Source organism: Lepus europaeus, chromosome 11, assembly GCF_033115175.1.
Source record: "Lepus europaeus isolate LE1 chromosome 11, mLepTim1.pri, whole genome shotgun sequence".
Classification (NCBI taxonomy): Eukaryota; Metazoa; Chordata; class Mammalia; order Lagomorpha; family Leporidae; genus Lepus; species Lepus europaeus.
The window spans coordinates 404,259-431,954 of NC_084837.1; the positions used below are offsets into that span (position 1 = coordinate 404,259).

A 27,696-nucleotide genomic window follows, 5' to 3' on the forward strand; every position below is an offset into this window, starting at 1 on the left:
AGATTTATTTATTTTATTTGAAAGCCACAGTTGCAGAGAGGGAGAGGCAGAGGCAGAGAGAGCGAGAGTGAGCGAGAGAGAGAGAGAGAGATATCTTCCATCTGCTGGTCACTCCCCAGATGGCTGGAGCTGGGCTGCTCTGAAACCAGGAGCCAGGAGCTTTTCCAGGGTCTCCCATGTGGGTGCAGGGCCCAAGCACTTGGGCCATCCTCCTGCTTTCCCAGGCACGTTACCAAGGAGCTGGACTGGAAGTGGAGCTGTCAGGTCTTGAACAGTGCCCATATCTGGTGCCACTTCACCCGCCACGCCACAGCCCTGGCCCCTGGGGGGATTTACTGGTTGAGCTCTTTTAGAATGTGCCTGTGTGCTATCCGAAGGATCTAGAGAGAGTGGCGGGGAAGAGAATGAATGCATTCTTGATAGTGAGAAGGGTTGGGGCACTGCTAGGTAAGTGCTTGAACTCTGTTGGCAATCCCTTGGAGTTTGTCAATTTGTTCCTTCCTTCCTTCATCCACTTACTCACTCATTTACTTATTCATCTACTGTTTCATTCATGCACATATCCACCCATCCATCCATCCACCCATCGATCCACCCACCCATTGATCCACCCATCCACCCATCTGTCCACCCATCCATCCACCCATCGATCCACCCATCCACCCATCTGTCCACCCATCCATCCACCCATCGATCCACCCATCCACCCATCTGTCCACCCATCTGTCCACCCATCGATCCACCCATCCACCCATCTGTCCACCCATCTGTCCACCCATCGATCCACCCATCCACCCATCTGTCCACCCATCTGTCCACCCATCGATCCACCCATCCACCCATCTGTCCACCCATCTGTCCACCCATCGATCCACCCATCCACCCATCTGTCCACCCATCTGTCCACCCATCGATCCACCCATCCACCCATCTGTCCATCCATCCATCCATCACTCACTGAGCCTTTCACTCACTCATTCACTCACTCATTTGCTCATTCGCTCAGCCAGGCACATGTCACTGAGCACTTGCTTGCCTCTCTCGGTGCAGGTCCTTAGCCGCTGCCTGTGGAACATCCTTGCTGTGGTAAAGACCACGTCCATCCACAGAAGGGAGTGATGGAAAAGACATTCCAAGGGCCTTCCTGCCTTGTCTTAGTTTGGTGCCAGCTGACTGCCCAGGTCAGCACTCCTGATACTGGCCATAGGATTCGGCTAGGCCTGGCCCTAGGAGGGAGTGGTGTGTGGGGGCTCCAGGGCCCGTAGGACCATCTTTCCCCATTGCTGGGCCTTGTGCTGAGCTCCCTGGAGTCTGGTCCGGATGGGAAATTCAGTGGTGTTCCCTGGGCCATCTTCCTCCTCAAAAGCTGAGTTCTGAGTGCTGTGGGATCAGACCAGGACTCTGGGCTGACTGGGGGCCAGTAGGGACTATGCAGGCACTGGATGTGGGGTCTTCTGGAAGTAGATAGGGGAGCACTGACCTGGAGGCCTTGCAGGTGTGTGCTCACCTGTGTGGCTACCCACGTGGAGATTCTGGGAGTGGGTGAAACAGGCACACTCCAGTGAGACAGTTGCACTTCTGAGAGGCACGCACCCCGGTGAGACGCACACCCCTGGTACACTCCTGTGAGATGGACGCACCCCCGCGAGTGGGGCAGGGTGTGCCGGCTCTGGTCGTGGGCGGTTCAGACTGTGGTGGCTCTGCTCACAGGTAGGGCAGAGTGTGGTGGCTCTGAGACAGAGCAATGGGTACAGGGCATCCGGCTCGAGGCCCTGGTCCTCCTTGAGGGCAGAGGTGGTGGTTACTTGAAATACTGATGTGTGGGCAGGAGGGGCCCTGTGGAGAGGCCCCCAGAGGCTGAGGAGAGGTGAGCTCCCCAGGGCACAGATGGTGTCTGAGCCCAGTGTACCGGCTGGGCACATCTGGCTCCTGGGAGGCTGGCCTTTTCTTAGCGGGATGGCAGAGGTGTGGGTCCTTGACCTCTCCTTGTACTAGGACACAGCATCTGTGCACCTGCAGAGCACAGGTGTACCCAGACCTCTTGTCCCTGGCACGAGCCTTGGAATCGACCCAGAGGCAGCTCTGGGGCTGCCGCCTCCCATCTGTTCACCACAGAATCTGACTGTCCTTCCTGTGAGTCCCAGGGCAGGACTGACTCCCTGTGGTCCTTGGCACCCTGCTGCCTGTGACAGGCAGTGTCTCAAGTGCTGATATGCTGGGTCACCAGCCCAGCTGCCAGGCCCCCAGGCATTGATCCCCCTCCAGAGCTGTGGTGGGGGCCCAGGACTTGGCAGTGTGGACCAATGTCATGCTCCCAGCTCCCTTGGTGCCCCAGAGAGTTTGTTGATGAGGCTGAACACATCAGATAACGGAAGGGTGGGGCTGCTGTCTGGCCCAGCAGACACAACACAGCCTTGTGACTGTCAGTTTCCTCAGTGTGCGCAAGGCTTCAGAGTACGTGTCTGCGTGCATGTGTGTGTGCTCCAGTGGGAATTTATTAGGAAATGGAACTCCAGGCCACTTTCCCCAAGCACCCAACTGGACCCTTCAGTGCCACTCCCTCTGAGAGCGGGCTGCAGGCGAGAAGGTGGTGGGATCCTTGGGGTGAGAGGGCCACCGATTTAGGACTTGTTTTCCAAAGCTCCCGAGTTCTGCTGGGGAGTGGCAGATCCAAGAACGCTGTCTGGAACCCGGTTTTCCTGATGTACCCTGAGTGCACCAGGAAGACGTGAGTTATGACTGCAGCTAGGGAAGGCTCAGTTACCCAAAAAGGGCTTGCAGGACTCATGGCGAGGAAGCAAGAGCCGCTGTCGAACTCCGTGTGTCTTTTCCTGTGGCTTTAAATCCCTGTCAGATTCTATTTGCTGTTCCTGAGTGCATGGTTCCGTGGTCAACACCAAGGCTGTGTGTCCACCAGGAAGGAAGCCGAGGGCAGGAGGGGGTGAGCAGTGCCCATGGACGTAGTTCACACAACAGCTCTTTAAGAGCCTGCAAAGGACGCTGGCTGTGCCTGTCATGGGGAGAAGGGGCTCTGGGGACAGCTGCTCAAGACGTGAGACCCGCAGCCTGACACCAGGGAAGAGCCCGTGCACAGTTGGAAGTGACGCAGTAACCACGAGTGCCTGGAATTCCGTGATGCGGGGCCACGTGGGTGGGGCTCGGGTTCTGAGCGCCTGAGCACCCAGGGTCGGCTGGGCTGGTGAAGATGTGGCGTGCCAAGGGCATGAGGATGCACTGGCAAACTCTGCTGCTCAAACAGCGTGCAGGTTGCTTACGTGAGGAAAAAAGAAACGTGAGGCCAGGAAGCTGAAGGTGCAGAGCTCTCACATGTCGGGGACTCACAGAGACCTGGTCTCATCACCTGCCGTGGGAATTCTTAGTGAAAATGACAGTGACCGAGGGAGCAGCAGAGGATGGACACGTGAGGCAGTGCCAGGAAGAACAGGGGGTCCTCCGAGTCTGTCTCACGGCAGACCTCTCCCTGGTGAAGAGCCGGGCCGTCTGTGGGCCTCCTGGTCACTGGGGTCCCCTGGGGTCGGTGGACACCCCGGAGCTGTGCAGTCTTGTGGGCAGAGGAGGTGCGAGCCTCAACACCAAGTGCTAGAGGCAGAAACAGCTCTGGAACAGCTCCTGTGACAGGCTTTTCATTAACATGTGGACCACACAGCCTGTCCCATCTAATTTTTAGATGCTCAGAGATTGCCAACTCATTTGCACACTGGCCCAGGCAACACAGGAGGAGGAAGGAGGGCTGTGGTACGCAAGTACGATCCAATCGATCTCTCCAAGGACTGCTGTGCTCTCCACGCACGGGTGGTTCGTGTTTAACCCATGCCATGCCTCCTTCCAAAAATGGGCACAAAGCCACGTGCTGTGGCCTGAGTTCCCAGGACCTGGAGCTGTGTGTGAGTCACCGAGGACGGCCACGCCACCGTGAGTTTCTCAAACTCTCCCAGTGTCTTGGGGTGCACTGGGGTCCACGGTGCTCAGGGTTGGGCCCAGGTTTCCTGCAGAAGGGCTGTGCTGTGTGTCGTGGGAGGCTGAGCAGCCTGGACACCCATGGAGACAAGGACAGAGGTCCCCAGGGATCAGCTCCTCTCCCTCTGAGAATGGCGCGTTGAGCATATGTTTGGGATCAATGATGTAGAGTGGGGGTGGGCGGTGGCCCTGTGCCTGCGCTTCCTCTGCTCCCCCATCTCTGACAGCAGTAGGGGCACTGGGAGGGGGCTGGGCCAGGCCCGGTGGGCCCCGCACCCCCACCCTCACGTGACAGCGTCTCTGTTGCTCCGAGCACTTTCCCCACAGCCAAGGTGGGTTTGTGAGATGCCGTGGTCGGCCGTTCCTGCCCGATGCGGGGTGCAGGCTCCTTACCCTCCTGGAAAAAAGCGTGGCTGCTGTTTTCTAAGGGATGGAACCAGGCCCCCTGGAGTGACAGCCCGGGACGCTGCAGAAAAGGAAGAGCCCCCCTGGCTGCGTCGTGTGCCACTAAAAGACGCAAAACCGGCCTCTCCCACTGATTTATTTATTTCTGTATTGTTTAGAGCCTGCCTTCTCCACTTGCGCCCGTGGCCTCCCTGATGGCACACAGCAGCGGCAGTCCCCAAGGCTGACCCGGCTGGTCTGGCCCCAGGGCTGCCCCCTCACTGTCCTGCTGCTCGCTGGAACCGCAGCTCCGAGGCAGCCGTCAACACACTCTAGGCACCTGTTTATAGGTTTCTGCTCGGAGAGGCTTCCTGGAGGTTGTGGCCGACAGCTCCCTGCCCTCCTCCCTCTGCCGCGTGGGTTTCGTCGGGGACTGCGGGAAAGTGACAACCTCCAGAAGAGTCGCGTTGTGGTTTCAGCTTGAAGACTGGGGGATGGCAGCTCAGCATCTCTAAGGCTCGGGTAGATGTCCCGTGTCCTGAGAACTGTGGGGTGCCCGGCACCGGGCAGGGCGGGCGACGTGGTCTGCAGCCTATATGTCTGCTTTGGGAGGCAGGTATTTCAGACCCCCATTGGACAGAGGGGAAGACGGAGGCCTGGGAGGAACTGGGCAGGGCCACACAGACAGAGGAGTCCTGGGTTGGGCTGGTTGGCAAACGTGCAGGGCTGGAAGTTGATGCTTTACTGTGGCGGTCACAGGCTCTCGGCAGCAGCATCTGAGTCCACGGTGCTCCGAGAGTGGCCCTGGACAACCGGGAATGGCTGCAGCGGGCGCATCTGGATCTCAGCTGTCCCAGGGCACAAAACTCGACTCTTCATTTGAGCTCTTCCAAGTGTGAAACCGTTCCCAGCTCTGGGGCTGGATGCAAGCTGGCAGCAGCTGGGTTACCGGCCTGGACCCCCGGCTCCTAACCGTGTCCTCACACCATGGCCATGCAGTGCCTTTCCTTGGTTTAGGGCAACTTGGGCCCTGCCAAGCAGTGGTGGATGTGCTGAGTCCCAGGAGAGCCCTGTGCGTCTCGAGGTGAACGCATCGGGGATGGGTTGGTCTGGGTGTGCGATTGGAAGGTCGAGAGGAGCAAAGCCCGAGTGCAGTGTCGGCCTGTAGCCCACCTGCGTCGGGCACACTGGGGCTCCTGTGAGGGCTGGGAAGGCTCCGTGTACGGATCAGTTGGATGGACATCTGCTCGCTGCGCGCTGTTCTCCCGCTCCTGGGTGGTGGACCACGCTGCACGCTGTCATCTACCGGGGAGCTGTGGCCTGGGGAGTGTGCCAAGTGACCTGGGGGCACGTGCGGCCCACTCCTCTGCTTTTCCATCTGAAAAGCTGCCAGGGTCATTGCCCTGGTGGGAGTCGACCAAGGGAGCTGCCGTGGGCTGAGAGCGTCCTGGGGAGACTGTGGAATTGGAGCCTGGTGTGGGCTGGCACCTGTCCCTGTCCCCAGCAGACGCTCTGTCCCTGGCTGCCTGGCGGGGCCCTGGGAGAACATGGTGGGGAGCGGGCCATCAGCTCTTCTCATCGCCGTGTGGCTGGAAATGCTTCCAGAGGCCCTGGCAGCCGCCAGCCTGCTGCCTTCCTGGCTCCAGCTCGACTCCGTGGCAGATGGCAGAGCCACAGGCGTGGCAGAGCCAGGCGGAGCCGTGTGGTGAAGGTGGCTGCCTTTTGCTGGCTGGAGCTTGCCTGGGTTGCTCTGTCTAGGGTGAGCTGTCGCCTCTCCGTGCTTTTCACCATGAGACCCCGTGGGACAGATCCCAGAGGGACAGATCCGGAGGGCAGTGGGGCAGGGAGCGCGGTTTCCTGAGCTCCTCCGTGCTCCGTGGGACAGCAGCGGTGTGTGAATGGGCGTCTTCCCCGAGCTGGAGAGGCCTGGGCGTCAGGAGTCTGCCCGTGGAGGGCCGTCTCCTGCTATAGCACCTCCCAGTCTCTCTGCTTTCAGCTGGAATTTAGGTGCTGGGCAAGTCAGCTCTGGGCTGTGTCTGTGGATTCGAACGCTCTGGTTAGCAGTGATTTATGTCTGATTAGTACATCCAAGGAGATGAACTGATCATTACTTAATAAATGTGGTGTGGCAGGCCCGAGCCCCTTAAACTCAGGGTCTCTCAGGACCGAGCACAGGGGCAGTGCTGGTCTGGTGTTGCCGAGAGAGGAAGCGCCAGGCCGGAGGGGTTGGCACCTGCTGCAAGGCCCTGGCACCCACCACTGCTGGTGCCTCTGCGCCTCTCTGGGTCACCTCTGCAGGTCACACCTTGGTTTTTGCTGAATTCTGGATGGCTGGGGTTCTGGCCACGGAGCAGGGCCGCTGATGTCTGTACCCTGTTGGCCACTGAAGCCACGCCCTCCCTTTTATTCATGTCATTTGCATCATCTTCAGGGGAAGAACTTCGGAAGAGCCTGTCCTTAGGAAATCCTAAATAGGAGAAAGATGGGGGTGGGGGAGCAGGGAGGTAGAGTGGTCTGGAGCTGGTGGAGGGAGGTACTTAAAATTCTGCCAGGCTGCACGGTGACCCCACCAGGCAGCTTACCCATAAGGACCTGCAGGCCTTTGGCGGGAGCCCCACCGCGAAGAGGCTCAGAGGTTTGTTGACTTGGCCGAAGGCCAGCCAGACTTGTGTTTGACCAAACCTGGTCCACCCTGGGGTCTCTGACTTCAAAGCTGACTGTCCCGCCTCTCTTCCCTGCAGACACATCGAGAACTGGCCCAGCCTGCACACGCTCAACGCCGTGGACATGGAGCTCTACACCGGACTGCAGAAGCTGTGAGTGCCAGCCAGGCGCCGGGGAGTGCTGTTACCCTGGGGGTCAGTGGTGGGGTTGGCGCCGCCCCCTTACGCGTGCCAGGCATCTCCCTCCCCTGCTTCTCCCTCTCCTGGAGACACCAGGCAGCGGCTGTGGTCAGCCCTCGTGGTTCAGATGTGCGTCTGGGGCTCACACTAGGGCCCTCTCCCAGCCGCCTCCTCTGCGGATCTCGGTGCTGGTGGCTGTGAGGACCCTGGTCGGAGTGCTGGACCAGTGGAGCCCCTGGCCTCCCCCAGGTTGGGGCAGGGCAACCATCAGCCCTGGGCCAGGTCTCCGAGGGTGTGGCTGAGGCCTTTGGCCTCCCTGATGCTTGGTTCTCTGCCACCCCCTGAGCCTCTCTCCTCCCTGTCCAGGACTATCCGGAACTCGGGCCTGCGGAGCATCCAGCCCAGAGCCTTCGCCAAGAACCCTCACCTGCGCTACATGTGAGCGGGGCTGGCGGGGGCAGTGCGGGCGGGAGCCCTGGGCGGGGCCTGGTGCCCTGGGGTGTAGGCCCCATGTGCCTGTGGGAAGGTGCCTAACTTCCTGGAACTTCAGTTTTTTTCAGAGTGGGGATTTGGGCCTTGGTCGTCAGGAGGGGAAGTTGGGGGCTGGGGGCTCCCAACTCCAAGGGTGCCCCTCCTCGTGATGGGAATCAATGATGGGAGCCCCGTGTGTGACCTGAGCAGCCCCCTCCCCGAGGTCGTTGGTACAGTGCAGCGAGCGGGTGGCTTGGAGGAAGCAGGCAGCGCTGTGTCTTCAGATTTGGGTTCAGAGAAAGCCCAGAGAGGGGGCGACAACAGTCCAGGGCCACTCAGCCTTGTCTGGAGCAGACCCACAGCAGGGCTTTGGGACTTGGTGGTCAGGAGGAAAATCAGGGCTCCTGTCTGGCTGTGCCTCCCCTCCACCCCCTCCCCCCAGGTCATGTCTTCAGGGTCACTTCACGGGAGTTGATGCTTCTTTTCCAAGCCTGGTTCTGGGCTATGGACCCTGGGCTCAACAGGACAGCCATTTCCCGGGAGAGGTGGGCTGGAGGCCACCGGGGAGACCCTGGCCTGCTGCACCTCAGGGCCCTCCAGCGAGGGCGTCCACTGGACAGGCTCCTAAGGAGCAGAGACCTACCACTGCATTTCCGGGGGAAACAGGGCCCGGCGTGCAGCTGGTCCTTCCCTCGGCCACTTGCAGGCCTTGCCGACAGCACTTGGGAAGGCCAGGGCGGCCAGGCTGGCTGGAAATCGCACAGGAAGCTGTGGGAAGCTGGGGTCGCAGGGCAGGGCGGTGGGGAAGGCATGGCGTCCAGGGAGGAGCGGGGGCTGTTTCAGTCCTGGGAGGGCCTGGTCTGCCTTCTGCGTGGTCTCCCAGGTACTTCGCGGGTGCTTGGTGGGCGCTGGTGGGTCCGCCGTGGCCGCCCCTGCTCTGTGCCGAGCTTTCTGCTCCCTCTGGAAATGGCCGTTCAGAGGCTGGTGCTCGGGCCCGAGGCCTCCTTCCAGCCGCCGCGGTCAGCTCTGCCCCAGCCTGCTTTGGCCTCCGTGGTGAGGGTCTCCTTGGTGTGTGCTCCGCACAGCTGCAGGCATAGCTGGGACCAGATGTTCCAGGTGTTTATTTTACTGGGGATTTGGGTTTCATTGTAAAACACCCTGAGGGAAGACTTTTGCCACCTCAGAAGTCTCTCCTTTTCGGCACCTCGCACAAGGGTTGCAAAGCCTTGGCCTGTGGCAGGGCATGGGTGGGGGTGGAGGAGCCTGGCCCACGTGTCCCCTCCAGGGGCATGGCCAGGAAGCAGCTCCTGCTGCCGCTGTTGTGTGGAGAGGCCCCTGGCAGCCGCACCTGCTGCCTTCCCAAGGACACTGCCAGCTCTATCGGCCGGCAGCTCAGCGCACAGCTTTTCAGCCCCCTGGGCAGAGTTGTGGCCTTGGAGTCCTCTGGGTGGGGATGCTGTCGCTATGGGAGATGGGGGCTTGCCTTCAAGTCCCTGGGAGAGGGCCGTGGCTCATGGTCTCTTTAGGGTGGTCTAGGGATGCTCTGGGATTCCCAAGATGCTGGGGACAGTGGCTTAGTTTGGGGGGGAGGGACACTGCTGACACTTCAATCCTGATGGTGACCTCTGGCTCTGGCTGCCCTGGGACACTTAGGCCAGCTCTTGCCCCAGGAGGTCTGCACCATCCATGTGCCCCTAGCGTGGGTCCCGTCCGGTCTGGCGTCAGGAAGTCACCATGGTCAGGGCTCTGAGAGGCACAGGGGGGCTCACGGGAGGAGTCGGGAGGACGAGGCGCAGCCCACGGCCCTTGATTATTAACGTTTCCCATGCGTGAAGATGAACTTCCTGCAGCCACAGGGCATGGCTCTCCTGGAACATGGCCGGTTCCTGCCCCCCCCCCCCCCCCCGCCTCTTCTGCTTTTGTGCTCTACGCGTGCACACATCTGTGGCCCAGCCGAGCAATGGCAAGGTGATCGCTGGCACCAGTACCGACTGCCGAGGCCTGCGTGGGGGCTCCTTTCTCTTCTGGGTGCTGGTGGAGAAATATCTCTCCTTGTGCAATCAGAAGCAGGAAGTAACGTCGCTGCCCTGGGCCTAGCTGAGTTGTTCCAGTTTCTCTGGCTGTCTCAGCGGCCTCCCCCTCCCCAAGCCAGGTGGCCCAGGCCAGCGTGTGCCCAGCCCCCCTGCGGCTGGAGCAGGCCGCAGCCCCACACAAGGTCCTTGGTGCTGAGCCCCTGCTCTTGCCTGCCCCACTGTGCTCCACTTTTCACTGAAAGTGAGAAATGAGACATCAGTGTCAAGGGAGCTCCTTCTTGAGAGACCGGAATAGTCTTTTGTAAAAAAGTATTTGAAAGGCAGAGAGACAGAGAAAGGTGGAAAGAGAGAAACAGAGAGAGAGATTTTACACTTGTTGGTTCACTCCAGCAAACGCTGCAACAGCCAGGACCCAGGAACTCCACCCCGGTCACCGGGTGGGTCGCAGGGAACCAAGTGCTTGGGCCATCACCTGCTGCCCCCCGGGTGCATGTGAGCAAGAGGCTGGGGTCCGAACCAGAGGAGCCAGCGCGCAAGCCGGTGACGACATAGCCATGGCGCCTGAGTGCGCCCGACTCAGTCTTGTCCCGGTTTTAAGGATTGTGGACGACAGATCCTAAGGACAGGGTTTCTGACTTGGCAGATGGAGTAGCTGCCTTCTAGCCTGCAAGTGGATGTAATGATGGTGTCGGTGCCGGGCCAAGCGTGCTGGACAGGAGACGGCTGGTGTGGCAGGGCAGCCTCAGTCTGGTGCCACAGGTGTCTGAGTCCCTGGACGACGGCTGCTGTTGGCAGTGGCCGTTGCTGTTACAGGTGGTGTGGGACCGGGGGGGGGGGGGGTACGTGTCTCGATGGCTCTCCGACCACTTATTTTTCTGGAAAAGCTGGATTTCTGTGCCTTGGAGCCCATCTCTGACGGCAGGCATGCCCGTGTCCTCTGGGGGACTTTCCCCTTGAGCGCGGATAAACCTACTGGTGAACTTCTGTGTTCTCCCCTGTCGGCCCTCCTTCCCCTGGAGCAGCTTCGTGGACCTCTGCAGACACTGCTGGCTGCACACGGGACCTGAGCCTGGGTGGTCTTCTTTCCCCTGCACCTGCAGCACGGAGCTCGCACACGTTGCCAAGGCCTCTGCACCCTGCTCTGCCGCTGGCTTCTCTCGAACGCAGACTGGGTCCTTGCGGTGCAGTGATGTGGACACTGTCGGCCATGGTGCTTCCGTGCACCTGCAGGGTGTGCCTGGGGTGGGGGTCGACAGGCAGCCGCCCAGCTGCCTAGGAGCCAGGCCACAGAGGGTCTGCCTCACTGTCGGGTCTTCCCGAGGCACCCTGTCCTTCACAGAGGGCGTCAGGGAGGAGGGAGGAAGGCTCACTGCCCTGGACAGCATCATGTGTGTTGGTTTCTGCCACGTTATCACCGTGGAGTTGGTTCCCAGGCTCTGCCCCGTGTCTCCCGGGAGGTGGCCCACTGTGGAGCAGCTTGGTGCCAGTCACCACCACATCCTGGCTCCGGCAGCAGTGCCTGTCTCACACGGGGCAGTGGCAGCTAGGCTCTGTGGCTGGTGGGTGGAGAGTACCCGAGTGACTCCAGTCTGGCTTTGCTGTTGTGGCTAAGGGGTGGCTGTCTTGGGGCAGGTGAGTTCTGACCAGGCTCCCTGATGTAGGCGATGGGCCAGGCCAGCGGCTGGGGCTTTTTTGTGACGCGGGTATGACCCTGCCCTTCCTTGGGCCCAGCTGCAAGAGCACCTGGCGTCTGCGTGCAGCAGAGACCGCCGCCGCTCTGTTCAGAAGACAGGCTGCAGCTGTGGTCTGGTGAGGTAGTCCGAATCTGAGTCACGCAGGCTCGGGCCCCGGCGCCCCTGCTGAGCTGTGGCGCAGGCCTGTGGACAATGCAGTGGCCTCCTCTCACACGGCTCTGCCTGCATGGGGCCCTCACACCTGGGCAGGCCCTGGTGTGGTTGTCTGACCCCTGCCCTGAGCAGGGTGCCTGTCACAGGACAGGCTCTGTCCTCTGCCTCTGCATGTCCTGGGCAGCCTCTTAGCCGATCGACCTCAGTCTCCGCATTTGGAGAGTGGGGTAGCAAGGTCCTCCACCAGGCTGGATGAGTCCCCCCTGCGGAGCACTGCGGGGAGTGCTGGCTGTGGAAGAGCCCAGGGGACGCTAGTGATCACGCTGGCAGTGCTCTCCTTTTCAGAGAGAGAGAACGAGCGAGCGAGTGCTCCCATCCGCTGGTTCGTTCCCTCTCACAATAGCCAGAGGTGTGCCAGCCCAAAGTCAGGAGCATGGAACTCAGTCTGAGTCTCCCACTCAGGTCCTTGAGCCACCACCTGCTGCTGCCCAGGGCACACATGGGCAGGAGGCTGAGAGCTGGGCAGAGATGCGTGTCAAACCCAGGACCTGGAATGTGGGGCGCCGGTGCCTTAGCTGTGGGCCGGAGCCCTTCAGGTGGCTGCTGCCCCCACGTGTGCAGCTGGATCAGCAGGCAGCGGTGTGCGCCGGGGACCATGGGCGTCCCCCGAAGAGCTGTGCCACAGAGCTTTGTCCTTGAAGCTCCCTGCCTGTCTAGGGAGTGCAAGGCTCAGGCATAGCTGAGTGGCTTCTTGTTTCTGATGAATATTTGTTAAAATGATTGAAGCTCTGGACTTTGTACCCTGACACACACATACGCACACATACACACATGTGCGTACACACATGCGCACACACATGTACACATGCATACCCACATAAGCACATAAACACGTACAATACACACATGTGCACCCATATACACGTATCCATACACAGGACATACATACATGTACACATGCAATGCATGTATGCACACATGAAATATATACACATGTTCACACACATGAATGCACACACAAACTCATGTACATATACACATGCACACATACACACATACACACACAAAAGACTGCATACACCCATGCACGCATACATATGTGCACACACATACACAATACACACATGATATTTACACACACATGCTCAAACACTTGTTCACATACACACATGCATACACATGTGCACACATATGTATGTGTACACACATGTGCTCACACATGCCTGCATGCACCATCTCTCACAGATGTTTAGGGTGTGTAGTCTTCCCTTGAATTAGGGATTCTTTCTTAGGATGTCTAGCAGAGAAGCGTGCAGTGGCCCATTCCAGATGTGACATATGATGTTTATATCATGCTGTTTTCTCATGTGCACTGTGCAGTGCCACTGGGACTGAGGTGAAATGGACTGAGGTGAGGAGGGCTGTGGTGAGGTGGGCTGAGGTGAGGTGGGCTGAGGTGAGGAGGGCTGTGGTGAGGTGGGCTGAGGTGAGGAGGGCTGAGGTGAGGAGAGGAGGGCTGAGGTGAGGTGGGCTGAGCTGAGGTGAGGAGGGCTGTGGTGAGGTGGGCTGAGGTGAGGAGGGCTGAGGTGAGGTGGGCTGTGTTGAGGAGGGCTGAGGTGAGGAGGGCTGAGGTGAGGTGAGGAGGGCTGTGGTGAGGTGGGCTGAGGTGAGGTGGGCTGAGGTGAGGAGGGCTGAGGTGAGGTGGGCTGAGGTGAGGAGGGCTGAGGTGAGGTGAGGAGGGCTGAGGTGAGGAGAGGAGGGTTGAGGTGAGGTGGGCTGAGGTGAGGAGGGCTGTGGTGAGGTGGGCTGAGGTGAGGTGGGCTGAGCTGAGGTGAGGAGGGCTGAGGTGAGGTGGGCTGAGGTGAGGTGGGCTGAGGTGAGGTGAGGAGGGCTGTGGTGAGGTGGGCTGAGGTGAGGTGGGCTGAGGTGAGGTGGGCTGAGGTGAGGAGGGCTGAGGTGAGGAGAGCTGAGGTGAGGAGGGCTGAGGTGAGGAGGGCTGAGGTGAGGAGAGGAGGGTTGAGGTGAGGTGGGCTGAGGTGAGGAGGGCTGTGGTGAGGTGGGCTGAGGTGAGGTGGGCTGAGGTGAGGAGGGCTGAGGTGAGGAGAGCTGAGGTGAGGAGGGCTGAGGTGAGGAGGGCTGAGGTGAGGTGAGGAGGGCTGAGGTGAGGAGAGGAGGGTTGAGGTGAGGTGGGCTGAGGTGAGGAGGGCTGTGGTGAGGTGGGCTGAGGTGAGGAGGGCTGAGGTGAGGAGAGCTGAGGAGAGGAGGGCTGAGGTGAGGAGAGCTGTGGTGAGGTGGACTGAGGTGAGGTGGGCTGTGTTGAGGAGGGCTGAGGTGAGGTGGGCTGAGGTGAGGTGAGGAGGGCTGAGGTGAGGAGGGCTGTGGTGAGGTGGGCCGGCTGGAAATTTCTGGAGTTGACTGTGGCGACAGCTGCCCAGCTCTGTGGATGTCCTGAATAGCTCTGGATTGTTCGCTTTAAGTGGGAGAAACATGCGAATGTGTAAGTTGGGTGTGTTTGGGCGTGCATGCGTGCCTATGTCCACACACATGCATGACATATATGTGTGCATGTATGCGTGTGCCTACCCTGTGCTCCTTAGCAGCAGCTTCTGCAGCCCCTGTGGGGCCCACTGTCGTGAGTGGGATGTGAATGTTCCACACAGAGTCTGCTCCATTAGCTGAGGCTTGCTGGGAAGATGAGGGGAGCAAAGCCACAGCCGACCTTGTGTGCACATGGTCTGTGCACGAGAAGTGAACATTAGTTGTGTGGTTAAGAGGAAAAAAGAAAAGATAAACCAGGAATGAGGGTGGCCCTGAGCAGTGCCTGGAGTAGGTGGGCGTGCTGGGTGTCTTAACGGTGCCCTCCTCCTCCTCTCCGACTTGGGAGGGTCTCAGAGCACAAGCAGCAGGGGTCACTTGGTCTCGCTGATTTAAACATGGGGAGGTAGGTGAGGGGCAGGTGTGGTCGTCTGTGAACTCAGCCTTGCCCGCTGCACACAGGGCTGGTGTTCTCCTGGGGGCCCCAGCACGAGGCTGGGCTGGGGCTTCCTGGAGGAGGAGGTGAGTAGATCTGCCTGCCGGGCATGGCGGCCGCTGTCCAGCTTGGATCTTTCAGTGCTGTCCCACATGGACCTCCTCCCAGGACTGGACACACACTCATGGTCACAAGGTCAATGACGAAAGAATTCTTGAGGGAACAGGATGAGTTTTCACAGAGGTGAGGGCTGAGAGGTTTAGCCAGCTCCACAGGCAGCGTGGGAGGGGCTGCGTGTGTGTGGGGAGAGGGCACACGTGTATGTGTGAAGAGTCCTGTGTGTGAGGAGCCACATGTGTGTGTGAGGAGTCACATGTATGTGTGGGGGGCTGTCTGTTTCAGGAGGCACTGGCTACACTGTGCGGTGACTGTACCCTGCAGCTCTGGCCCCATCCCAGTGTTGTCCCCGACCTTGGGTTGACCGGGAAGCCAGCTCGTTCTGTTTCTGAGCATTGGGAATGAGGGCAGGTTTAAAAATGGCTCGGTCCTGACCTCGGAGCATTTTGGAAATTCTTCCTGGAAGGTTGGAGCTGGACCCAGCTGGGCTGTGGAGGGGCAGGGCCAAAGGAAAGCTGGGCTCGTTTTTTCCTGGGCCCTGCCTGCCTCTTTGCACCTGTGGGGCGGGGCGTCCCAGTTCAGGGGGTTCCAAGGCTGTCACATCTGTGAAACACTGGCGGTGTGCCTGGCCTTGGTCTGCACACATTGTCGCTGATGGTCACAGCAGCAGGTGGACATGTGCTGTCCCCACTTCACAGATAGGGAATGGAGGCACACAGAGGGTCAGTGACCCTAGTCACAGTGAGGTCCCCACAGCTCCACAGTGGTGCCGAACTCCTGTTCTGGCTGCTGGCCGTGGCCAGCTTGGCTTAGCCTGTGCTGTTGTCACCTGGGAGTGCAGTGCACTCTGGAGAAACCCCTCTTAAAATAGGGTTTTGGGGAAGCCCATGGAGGCCACAAAGGGGTCCTGTCTGTGGCTGGAAGTGGCCCTGAGCCTCTGGTTGTCACTCGGGGTGCCACTCGCGGGTGGTCACAGGGTGTCCTGATAGGGTGGAGCCCTGCTGGTTCCGTGGAGGTGAAGTCGGGCTGTGATGTGGGCATGCGACAGCAGCCTGTGGCCACCCCTTCTCCACAAGCCCAGCTCACTTGGCGCCAGGCAGGACAGACCCATCGAGAACTGGGGCATGGGAGTGGATGGGGGCCATAGACCAAGTCAGCTGAACTCCTGGGCTCTGCTGTGATGTGGCCTCCAGCTCTGACACTGCCGGGGCCCCTGTGTGATGTGCTGGTGCCTTCTTGCTGTCATTGGTCCTCAGTGGTTTTTGTGCCAGACTTTGGCTCCGGATCCTCACGGGCGTTTCTCAGCCTGCACGGTTGCAGGACGACAGCCAAGTCCTGTCCCCTCACGGTCCACCCTGATCTGCCAGGCCATGGCCTTGCTGGGCCTTGCTCCCCAGGCTTGCTTGCTCCTGCGTCTTGCCTGCAGGCTCCCTGAGGTCCTAGGGTTGCTCACGCCCCCCTGCTCATCTGGCTGTTTGCTTCTCACCCACCCCGGGCGCCCGCCTGGCTCCGCCAACCTCGCTGTGCCACCTCGCAGTTCTCTCCGACAGAAGCCCCAAGCTCAGCCGGGGCATCTTGGCTCTGACATCCCGGGACGGAGCCTGCTCAGGACCCCAGCAGCTCCGGGCCCCGAGGCAGCTCAGGTGCGTGCTCTGTCCTGAGCCTCTTGCTCGCTCCCTGGCTTCAGGATTTCACTTCTCCTTCGGCCCCGCCTCCGAAGGCCTCGTGGCTTCCGGTCCGTCTCCGCCCTCTCCCGTTCTCCCCGTGAAGGATGGATTTACCTCTCCCGTTCTCCCCGTGAACGATGGATTTAGAATCGCTGACCTTGCTGCTATTTTGAAGCCCTCGTTAATTTCTGCCCCTCCTTCCCTCCCGGGCAGCAGTCCCCCGTCTCGTCCCCTCGTTTCTCCCTGATGGAGCCAAAAAGTCTCTTTTATTCCTGGGTTGACCCTTTGTCCTGGGGCTTGCTGTGGTCCCCGAGGGTCTCACCCTTCCTGGGTGGTCTTGCAGGTGGGCTGGCCATCAGGATTGTCCTGGGTCTCCCAGAGTGGCTAATCCACGCGCTGTCCCTGGCCGACCTCAGCCGTGGCTGCAGGTCAGGCTGACACACACCTGTGGGAAGGTGTACAGGCTCCTGTGTCGTAACAAGACTGGGTCTGGGGTCCTCAGAGTTCAGGCTGGGTGAATGAGTGAGGGAACAAATGAAGAGCATGCACTCTGGCTGGGCTGTGTGCCTGGACTCAGCTGTGCCGTGTGCTCCGGCAGGGCTGGGCTGAGGATCCGGACTCAGCTCTGCCAACCTCTCACTTCTCCTGGGCTGAGGACTTGTGTCTGTGGCCTCCTGGAGCTCTGGGGGAGCTGGGGGGATGGGGGCCTGCAGCACCTGCCACGCGTGCGCATGAATCAGGCGCTCAGCAAGGGTGCACCTGCGCCTGCAGCTGTCCACAGCCACCTGGGATTCTGCAGCCAGCGGGCGGACTAGAGGCTTGGTGGGGCTGGTGTGGGTGCTTCCAGCAGAGGGACCGCACACTGTGTGTCCCCGGGCAGTGCAAAGGGAAAGGATGCCTTTGCCCCCTGTCTGTTCCCACATCTGGGAGTCCAGCTGTGCCCAGGGGCAGGCACCCGGCCTCTACGAGCAGCTCAGGGGCCTCTGGGGGGAGGGCAGAGCCTGTGCCCCTGGTTTGATGCGTGGACAAAGCTTGCCAACCCTGTGATCGCTAGCAGGCCATGAGGCCACTGTTCCCAGCAGTGATAATGAGGCTGCCAGGCTGACCCCCACAGCTCCCGTCTGCTCCTTGGCCTCCCTTCACTGGGCCCCAAGATTGCCGGGCAAACCTCAAGAAGACTTTGCCGGCTGTGTCTGTGCAGACCACAGCCTGGGCAGGACTGTTCCCAGATCCTCGTGCCGTTCCTCAGGGATTTCCCAGGCCAGGGGCCGTGCTCAGGCATCGGGCGCCACCCCCTCCCTGTCCCGGTGAATTGCTGAGTGTGAGCTGGTGCCGTGCTGGGGGACGGCGTGCGGGTGAGGCAGACGGCCGGGCTGACCAAGGCTGTGAGGCCTTGGCTGAGGCTTCCGGTCCCTGGACGGGTTCTTCCTTGGTGATGCTGCCCTCTCCCCCAGGCTTGGAGAGCTGATGCTGAGAGGCCCACGCCCACGGCCAGGTCCTCCCTTCTGCAGAGCACTTGCCAGCGGTTCAGGGAGTTCTCTCTTGACTCACACTTGGATTGCTCTGCGTAGAACCTGCCGGGTACCTGTGGCGTGTCCTGAGCTCCTGTGCCTTGGCTGCGATCCTGTAGGGGACAGGTGGCACAGCTGTTCTGAGGTCCCCCAGGGAGCCTTCCACCTGGGACGGACGAGCAGTGAGCCCTCACCACCCATGTGGACAGCGTGCCTTCTGCTGCGCCTCAGAGGTGCCACGTCATTCAACAGTCTACCCGCAGGGCTGAAGTAGTGGAGAGTGTGCCCAGGCCCAGGGCCCAGCCCCAGGCTCCGTGACGTTTCTGCTACCCTGGGCTGCTCCTTCCTGAGCCACCACAAGTGCCCAGGAGGTCGCTTGCCGGGCTCGGGGCCTCGCGGTCCATGGCTGCCTGAGTCGTGCACAGGTCGAGGCCGCCTCGCTCTTCCTTGGAGTTTCTTTCTGCGTGGCAGGGACGGTTGCTCTCAGGTCCAAGCGTCATCAGGTGCTGGGGGTGACGGAGTGACGGGCCTCGTTGAGTGCAGGTGCTCGAGCCGTACGAGGGTGTCCCTGGGCTGGCTGTGCGGCCTTGGTGGGCGAGACTTGGGCCAGGTGGCGTTGGGGTGCGCGGCCTCGTAGGGGAGTGTTGCTGCAGTGCTAACGTCTGCTGGTCGCTGCGGATGGCACAGGTGGCGCGGTGCCTGTGTTCTGGGGGTGCTGGGGGAGGGCTCAGGAAGGGGGGTTGTGATGTTGTAGACTCACAGCACGCGGGGCCCAAAGCTGACAGGACAAGGACAAGGGGGACACTTGGGGTGCTGAGCTCTGCTGGGCATGCTTCCCTGTTGTACACGCAAGGGCTCTGCAGGGCTCAGAGAGGTTGTGTCCCCTGCCCACGGCCACACACCTGAAGAGGTTCAGATCTGGATCCCTCGGTCTCAGGCTGGTTCACCCCACGAGGCCACCCACCCCACACCCTCCAACAAATGAACACCGAGACATCGTTTCATGCTGGCATGGAGACTGGTGTTGCCCGGCCACTGGTTTGCCCACCCAGCTCTCAGCACACTGCCCTCTCTGGGTGTGGCACCAGGGGCAGCTCTCCGGAGAGGTTCCAAGGCTCCTCTGCCTCACCTCCTTGCTGCTGGTTGCGTGACACACACGAGGCCCCTGTGCACATGGTGGCAGGGGCGGGAGACTCCTGGGTGTGGCCAGGGGAAGCTGCTCTGGGGCCCAGGCCTAGGACAGGGAACTCCTGGGTGTGGGCGAGGAGGGTGCTCCAGGGGCCTAGGCTGAGGGCGGGGAGGGTGCTCCAGGGGCCTAGGCTGAGGGAGGGGATGAGGTGGGGGAGGGTACTCCAGGGGCCCAGGCTGAGGGCGGGGAGGGTGCTCCAGGGGCCCAGGCTGAGGGCGGGGAGGGTGCTCCAGGGCCCAGGCTGAGGTGGGGGAGGGTGCTCCAGGGGCCTAGGCTGAGGGAGGGGATGAGGTGGGGGAGGGTACTCTAGGGACCTAGGCTGAGGGCGGGGAGGGTGCTCCAGGGGCCTAGGCTGAGGGTGGGGAGGGTGCTCAGAGGCCCAGGCCGGGGATAGGGGAGGGTGCTCCGGGGGCCCAGGCCAAAGACAGGGAGGGTACTCTGGGGGCCCAGGCCAAGGACAGGGAGGGTGCTCCAGGGGCCCAGGCTAAGGGCGGGGAGGGTGCCTGAGGGCCCTGCGGTGTGACTTCGGTAGCCCTGCCTGTGTGAAGGGTCCGGGATGTGGGATTTGAAGGGAAGCGGGCTGCAGGGGAGCTGTCTGTGCTGGGGCAGAGCCGGGGCCAGGCCTGTTCTGATTCGTGGAGTGGGTTTGTCACAGGCTTCCACAGGGAAGTGGGCAGAGGGGCGGCTGTGAGAAGTGCAGCAGAGCTGCTGTGGGCCGTGCCCGTGGCTTGAGTGTGGCAGGGACCCAGCTGTTCTGTTCCTGGAGGGTTTTTAGTCCTTCTGGAGACGATTGTTGGCTTACACGTGTGTCCATGTGCACAGCATATACAACACAACAAGGTATGCATGCCAATACTATAACACACTGAAAACACATACATATAGATGGCACAACACACACGTACATGCCACACACGTGTGCCCACAGCACACACATGCTTCCACATGCAACAAGCACAATTCATACCACACAAAACTTATACACAATACATATGTATGACTCACAACATGCATGTGCATACCATATGTGTGTACACATTCTATCCACAACACAATTCATATGTACACAGCACATACATGTAATACAACGCACAAGTACACACCAGATACAGAATGGTCCAATACACTAGTACATACCACACATGTTCATACCACACTACAATGCACATATGTGCATACCACACACATACATGTGCACACTACCATGGTGTGTTAAGGACCTGGAGTTTGGAGTTGGATATGATGGGCTCAGCCCTGATTTCCCATTCAGCTACTGACTTTTTTTTTTTAAGATTTATTTATTTACTTGAAAGAGAGGTCTTCCATCCTCTGGTTCCCTCCCCAAATGGCCACGATGACCAGAGCTGGGCCATTTTGAAGCCAGGATCCTGGAACTTCTTCCAGGTCTCCCACATGGGTGCAGGAGCCCAAGCTTCCCCTGGTCATAACCAGAGAGCTGGATTGGAAGAGGAGCAGCTGGGACTTGAACCGGAGCCCATATGGCATGCTGGTGCTGCAGGCAGAGGCTTAGCCCACTGCTCCACAGCGCCGGCCCCTCAGCCCCTGACTTTGAGCATCTCCTCGACCTCCAGGCTGTGGGTTCTTCGTCAAACAAGAACTCCTCTCGACAACATGGGGCATGGGCGTCCTGGGCAGGTCCCTGGGCTGCTGTCTGCAGCATTGCGTGATTAGCTCCCAGCAGGCACTCGTAACTGTTCCTCACTACCTCAGCCTCTCAGAAAATCATTTTTGTGGCCCAGTTTTCTGTAGTTTACTCACATGGTTATTGTCAGTTACTATGGAGAAGTCCCAGAGCAGGCACGGGCTTCGTGCGTTAGTTCACTGTTGGCACGTACGTCCGGAGTCCAAGGTGTGGTCAGGTGGAGGTCAGCATAGGTGGTGCTAATGAGAGAATCAGGTCCAGCGTGAGACTGGCCAGAAGCACACCACGCTGTGAGGTTTACCTGCCTGCTTGTGTCTCGCGGCAGCAGTGAGCAGGTGCGAACGTGTGTGCCAACAAGCACGGAGCAGCAGCAGGCCCTGTGGCACCCTGCCAACAAGCACGGAGCAGCAGCAGGCCCTGTGGCACCCTGCAGACAGAGGGCCCTCAGCTGGGGAAGCCGGGACAGCCCCCCCAGGCTCCCTGGAGCCACACCCCGGGTTCTGAGCGTCCTGTGTCCCAGCAGAGTTCTGTCTTGGCTCTGCCTTGTGCAGGGTGCCCTGCACGTGCTGGGCCTCTGCAGGGGAGCGGCCACGGGAGCAGCAGCAAATGCCGCCCTTCCCAACGTGTTAGTCGGGCGGCAGAGGCCGAGCCACAGGCGGAGCGTGGCACAGAACGCACAAAGCTGTGGCTGATGACGTGGTTTGGTGAATAAAGTAAAGCCCCGCGTCGTGAGGCCCGCGGCAGAGGGAGCAGAGCAATGTGATTAAAAGGAGCACAGGGATGTGTTCAGCTGGCCTGGAGGGGATGCAGAGGTGGGGCCAGGAGTGTGGTGGGCGGGGAGGAGAGGGCCGGGGACGAGGAATGACCGGGGGGATTGGTGGGCACGTGGGCTGTGCAGGGAAGGAGAGCGCTCAGATCCTGGACTCTGGCAGCCGGGGTTCACCTGGGTGGGGGGGTGTCCCGGGGAAGACAGGTGAGATGGTGGACGAGGGGGGAGACAGGGCGGAGCCGGGTCTCCTGGGTCACCGGCCATCGGGGTCCTCTTCGGGCCGGGGACCCTGCTCTGGGCCAGCTGACACGTGTGGGCATGGGGCTGAGGCCACTGTCACAGAGGGCCAGCACCGAGTCAAGACCATGGGGGAAGATCCAGTGGTGCTCAGACCAGACACGTTTCCAGGGAAACAGTGTGTGTGCACGGCAGGGTGTTGTTGGTCTCTGGGTACTCCCAGTGCTCAGTGTGTCCCAGCATGTACAGGCCGTGGGTGAGGTCAGCGTGTCCCAGTATGGCTGAGGTATGTGTGTCCCATCGTGGGTGAGGAGCGTGTCCCAGTGTGGGTGAGGTGAGTGGTCCTAGTGTGGGTGAGGTGAGTGTGTCCTGTCGTGGGTGAGGTGTGCGTGTCCCAGTGTGTCCCAGTGTGGGTGAGGTGAGTGTGTCCCAGTGTGGGTGAGGTGAGTGGTCCTAGTGTGGGTGAGGTGAGTGTGTCCTGTCGTGGGTGAGGTGAGTGGTCCTAGTGTGGGTGAGGTGAGTGTGTCCCGTTGTGGGTGAGGTGAGTGGTCCTAGTGTGGGTGAGGTGTGTGTGTCCCGTTGTGGGTGAGGTGAGTGTGTCCCAGTGTGGGTGAGGAGCGTGTCACAGTGTGGGTGAGGTGAGTGTGTCCCAGTGTGGGTGAGGTGAGTGGTCCTAGTGTGGGTGAGGTGAGTGTGTCCTGTCGTGGGTGAGGTGAGTGGTCCTAGTGTGGGTGAGGTGAGTGTGTCCCGTTGTGGGTGAGGTGAGTGGTCCTAGTGTGGGTGAGGTGTGTGTGTCCCGTTGTGGGTGAGGTGAGTGTGTCCCAGTGTGGGTGAGGAGCGTGTCACAGTGTGGGTGAGGTGAGTGTGTCCCAGTGTGGGTGAGGTGAGTGGTCCTAGTGTGGGTGAGGTGAGTGTGTCCTGTCGTGGGTGAGGTGTGCGTGTCCCAGTGTGTCCCAGTGTGGGTGAGGTGAGTGTGTCCCAGTGTGTCACAGTGTGGGTGAGGTGTGTGTATCCCGTCGTGGGTGAGGTGTGCGTGTCCCAGTGTGTCCCAGTGTGGGTGAGGTGTGCATGTCCTGTCGTGGGTGAGGTGTGAGTGTCCCAGTGTGCCCCAGGGTGGGTGAGGTGTGTGTATCCCGTTGCGGGTGAGGTGTGCGTGTCCTGGCTGTGCAGGCTGTGTGTCAGGTGTGTGGCGGATGGCGTGTGCACATGGCTGCTCCATCTGTGTGGAGCATTTCTTACCCGTTTAGTCAGGGTTGCAAAGCAGCACCCAGGTCAGGGAGGGGCACACGGTGGGGACTCAGGAGCTGGAGTGACGGTGTCATTTGTCCATTGTCCCGCTGGGACCTTTTGGGAGGGAAAGGGAACTGGCCAGATGGGCTGTAGGCAGCAGTTTTACCCGGCCCGCACAGGATCCCATCACGGCCATCAGTGAGAACCGACCTCGCGTCCAGCAGTTTTAACCCGGCCCGCACAGGATCCCAGGTCACGGCCATCAGTGAGAGCTGACCTCGCGTCCAGCAGTTTTAACCCGGCCTGCACAGGATCCCAGGTCACGGCCATCAGTGAGAGCCGACCTCGCGTCCAGCAGTTTTACCCGGCCTGCACAGGATCCCAGGTCACGGCCATCAGTGAGAGCTGACCTTGTGTCCAGCAGTTTTACCCGGCCTGCACAGGATCCCAGGTCACGGCCATCAGTGAGAGCTGATCTCCCGTCCAGCGGTTTTACCCAGCCTGCACAGGATCCCAGGTCATGACCATCAGTGAGAGCTGACCTTGCGTCCAGCAGTTTTACCCGGCCCGCACAGCGTCCCAGCTCATGGCCATCAGTGAGAGCTGATCTCGCGTCCAGCAGTTTTACCCAGCCTGCACAGGATCCCATGTCACGGCCATCAGTGAGAGCTGACCTCGCATCCAGCAGTTTTACCCAACCTGCACAGGACCCTAGGTCACGGCCATCAGTGAGAGCTGATCTCGTGTCCTTGGAGCTTTCCACAGGGCGCAGGTTTGGCCCCTCACCAGCTGACAGCCACGGGACCTCAGGCTCGGGCTGCTGAAGCCCCCTGAGCAGCTGTGTGGGCTGAGTGGATTCCCAGGTGTCAGGGTGCGCGTGGCAAGAAAGGCTGCGGGTGGACTAGGACACCTCCATCCAGTGGGAAGCTGGATATATATTTTATAAATATTCCATTTTAATATTTTATACGTATTTTAAATAAGTTTTATTTGAAAGGGAGAGAGTCAGCGAGCCAGCTCCCGTGTGCTAACTCACCCCTCTCATGACCTCACTAGCCAGGGCCGGGTCGGGCCGAAGCCTGGAGCCTGGAAGTCCATCTGGGTCTCTTGATGCTTGCAGCATCACCTGCTGTCTCCCAGGGTGTGCATTAGCAGGAAGCTGGAGGTGGAGGCAGAGCTGGGTGTTGGACCCCAGGGCTGTAATGTGGGATGCAGGCGTCTGGACCACCAGGCCGAACGCCGCCTCCTGCCGCTGTTGTCGGGCACCCGGCGTCCCGGGGAGGCCAGGGCGGCAGTTGCTGGCACGCTAGGGCCTCCCTGCTCCCCCGCACTCTGGACACAGGGGCAGAGGGACAGGTGGAGTCAGACGCGGGGAGGGGCCTGGAGTCCCCGCTTCCGCCAGGCCCATCTGCCTCTGCGTCCAGGGCTGTGAGCGCAGCGTTCAGTGTTCCTCGTTGTTTCCCTCGGATGGGTTTGCTGTCCTGGCAATATTAATTACTCGGAAAGGTCAACAGCACGCTTTCGAATCCCCTTCTGTTCTATCGTGTAATCAGTTAATTAATTGGAAGCTGTTTAGCGTCGTCTGTGGAGTGCTCTGTTGCTCCTGCCACGTCTCCCTCTGTGTGGCTGTTTCCTTCCCGGCTTCGGAGATGTCGGCGCGGCCCCTCCTGGGGCGCCGTCTGGTCGGGGAGTCCCCGCTGCAGCACAGCCGTGCGTGACGGCCCTGGGGGTGCCCCGTGCATGCTCTCTTGATTCTCAGCACTGCTGTGGCGGAGGGGAGCCGTGAGGGTCCTGTCTCCAGGAGGAGCCTGGGGAGCTGAGGCGCCGGGAGCCTTGTGTCCCTGTGTGTGGTGCACTTGTGAGGGGAGGCCCGACCGGGCCAGGGTCTGTTCCAGAGTCCCTGGCCCCATGGCCGCCAGGCCACTGCAGGAGTGCGTGTTTGTGGAGCTGAGCCATCTGCTTCTGTTCAGTGCCGATCCAAGTGGAGGAGGCTGTGGCCTGAGGACCAAGGGGGCGTGGGAAGCCGCTTGTGTGGGCCAGAGAGCTGTGGCCCTGCCACACCCAGCCCCTGCACAGTCGTGATGGCACTGGCAGACCCTCCCTGCCTGGAGCCTGCTCTGTGGCTGGAGGCAGTGCCTGGCTGTCTGTGCCTTCCTTGTGGGCCTTGGTGCCGGCTGGTGGGTCTCCATCCTCCTCAGCTCCCACATGGACCCTGCAGGTCCCAGGACAAATGGAAGCTGACTGCCCCCTTTCAGAGACCAGGATCACAGAGCTGGGCTTGGGAAGGACTTCCAAGTTCTCCTGGGCAGTGGCAGAGTCCTGGGGTCTGGCGATGGCAGGCAGCTGTCCTGGGGATGGCCGAGCACCACTGCTGCTGGCAGGTGGCAGGGCCCAGGGCCCCCTCACGGTAGCTCTGGCCTGGGGCAAGTCCCACAGGCATCTTGTGCCGTGGTCTCCCCTGCAGAACTGGGAGGGTGGGGGTGGTGGCAGCAGGGGCGGTGGTACCCTCCTCAAGGGGTGTTGGGTGAACCCCCGTGGGCAGAGCCCTTCACCAGAGCTGGCCCGGCCCGGGCACGTGGGTGTTGGTGCTGTTGGCACTGCACGTTCGCAGCTCCTCACGTGGTGGGGGAGCCTGTGGCCCCCCAAGGTCGGGGCTTAGTCCCCCCGTCCCCAGGCTCTGCAGGCAGATGCTGGGATGACCTCAGCGGTAGGACGATAAAGCTGAGGCCAGTCAGACCCCTCTCCTGGGGCAGCGGTCAGCGCTGGGAGCCCATGTCCCCATCTCTGCCCTCTGCCTGTGTCCCCACAGATGAGCCACATCAGCGCCCCTCGGGGGCTGGGCCTGCACGGAGTGTCTGGAGCTGGGGCTGAGGGTGTCTGCGGTGCTGGTCCGCGGCCTCCCCGGGCGGCAGGGGCAGCCAGGAGGCTCTGCATCGCAGGTCGGGGCCGCGTCCCTCTCCTCCGGCAGTGGCTCCTTGTGTCCTCGTGTCGTAGCTGAGCTCTGGCCGCCCCTGGGCCTGCCGGAAGGCTCTGGCCTGGGCACGGAGGGCACCAAGGCCCCAGGCAGCCGTGGGCAGAGCTCCGGAGAGGGCCTGGGAGCTGCGGCCTCTGGGCTGCTTCCTCAGGCTCAGGGCTGGGGTCTCCGCCGCCCGGCTCCTGTGGCCTCTCTGTCGGTTCAGCCGTGCCCCTGTGTGGCTCTGACCTGCCTGTCGCCTTCTGTCTGTCTCTTCTCTCCCTGCTGGAAGCCGCCTCAGGCCGGTATCCCTGCTCAGCCCTGCCCAGTCCTGTGGGCTGGGTGCTCCCTGCCCCCGCTCTCCTGCTTGCTTTCTGGTTCTGGTCCTGTCATCCTCCAGGCCACCAGGTTGGAGGTCACAGAGGCCTCTTCCCTGGAGGGGTTCCTGTGGGGAGGGGTTTCCCTGAAAGTGTCCGGGTGGTGAACCCCCACCACAGTGCCAGAGGATCCCCTGCACATGTGTCTGTGTCTGTCTGTGTGTGTGCACATGTGTGTAGGGGCTTGTGCATGAGTAAACACATGCATGCATACATACATGAATGGGTGTGGGCCTGTGTGTGTCCGTGTCTGAATGTGTGTCTTTGTGTGTGTGTATGGATGTATATGTGTGTCTCTGTATGTGAGTGTGAGCCTGTATGGGCCTGTGTGTGCACATGTATGGGAGTATGTGTTTATGTCTTTCTGTGTATGTGGCATGTATACATGTATAAGTATGTGCACTGTGTACATATGTGTGAGGTTGAGGACGAGACCCTGTATGTCTGTGAATGTATGTGAGCCTGTGTAGGTGCATGTTTGTGTGTGTATATGTCAGAGAGTATGGACTTGCGTGAGTGCATATGTGTGTATGTGAGTGTGTACGTGTACATGTGTGAACATGCACATGAATGCACACACATATTTATGTGAACACGTTTGAGTTTGCATGTGAACATGCACATGTGTATGATTGTGTACACATTTTTGTGAGTGCACATGTGTGACTATGCACATGTGAGTGCACATGTGTGTGTAGATGAATGCATGCCCTTTATGGGTGTGTGCATACGTGTGTGTGAGTAGAGAATGCAAGTGCAGTGTGTGCATGTGAGTGTGCATGTGTGCACTTGTGAGTATGTGAGCTTATGCATTTGTGTGTATTTTCATGTGTGCACTTTGAGTGTATGAGCTTATGCATGTGTGAGTGTGTGTATGTGGATGTGGGAACTTTCTATGAGCTATGGATGTGAGTGTATGAGCTTATGTATGTGTGTATGTTAACATGTACACGTTGAGTATGCATGTGTCTATGTTAATGTGTGCCCTTTGAGTGTATGATCTTATGAACATGTGTATGTTCATGTATGCGCTTTGTATGAGCTTATGCATGTATGTGAATGCATGTGCATGTGTGCACTTTGAGCTTACCCAATGTATGTATGTGTGCACTATGTGTGCACATGTCTGTGAGTGTGGGAGTAGAGAGGCTTCCCGCTGACCAGGAGGTGCTCAGACAGCAGGGCCTCACCTGCTCATCTGGTCCATTTCCAGCCTGAGACACCTTTCCTGATGGCCTGGGCTCACCCCGTCAGGAGCCCTGCCTGGTCTCAGGTTCTCGGCCAGGGGATTTGAACAGGATTGCCTGGCTCTTGACAGGGTCCCCACACGTGGGCCATGCCATTCCCATGCTTTCCTGTGTCTGTTTCCCCACTCATCAGCACACGAGGAGTTGACTGGAGCCAAACGCACCGTGGGGACCCAGATCTCACTCGGTCAGCAGCTCCCCAAGTGTGG

The 27,696-nt window shown here is 60.2% G+C and overlaps 1 protein-coding gene across 4 annotated transcripts in view; it reads left to right on the top strand.

Annotated features, from left to right (window-relative positions):
• NTRK3 (neurotrophic receptor tyrosine kinase 3) overlaps positions 1–27,696 on the top strand; it is a 262,599-nt gene that overhangs the window by 39,608 nt on the left and 195,295 nt on the right. For all 4 annotated transcript variants that reach the window (XM_062204530.1, XM_062204531.1, XM_062204532.1 and 1 more), the window contains exons 2-3: positions 7,104–7,178; positions 7,572–7,643. In XM_062204530.1, the coding sequence (XP_062060514.1) occupies positions 7,104–7,178; positions 7,572–7,643 (147 nt within the window). The remainder of the gene's footprint in view (positions 1–7,103; positions 7,179–7,571; positions 7,644–27,696) is intronic.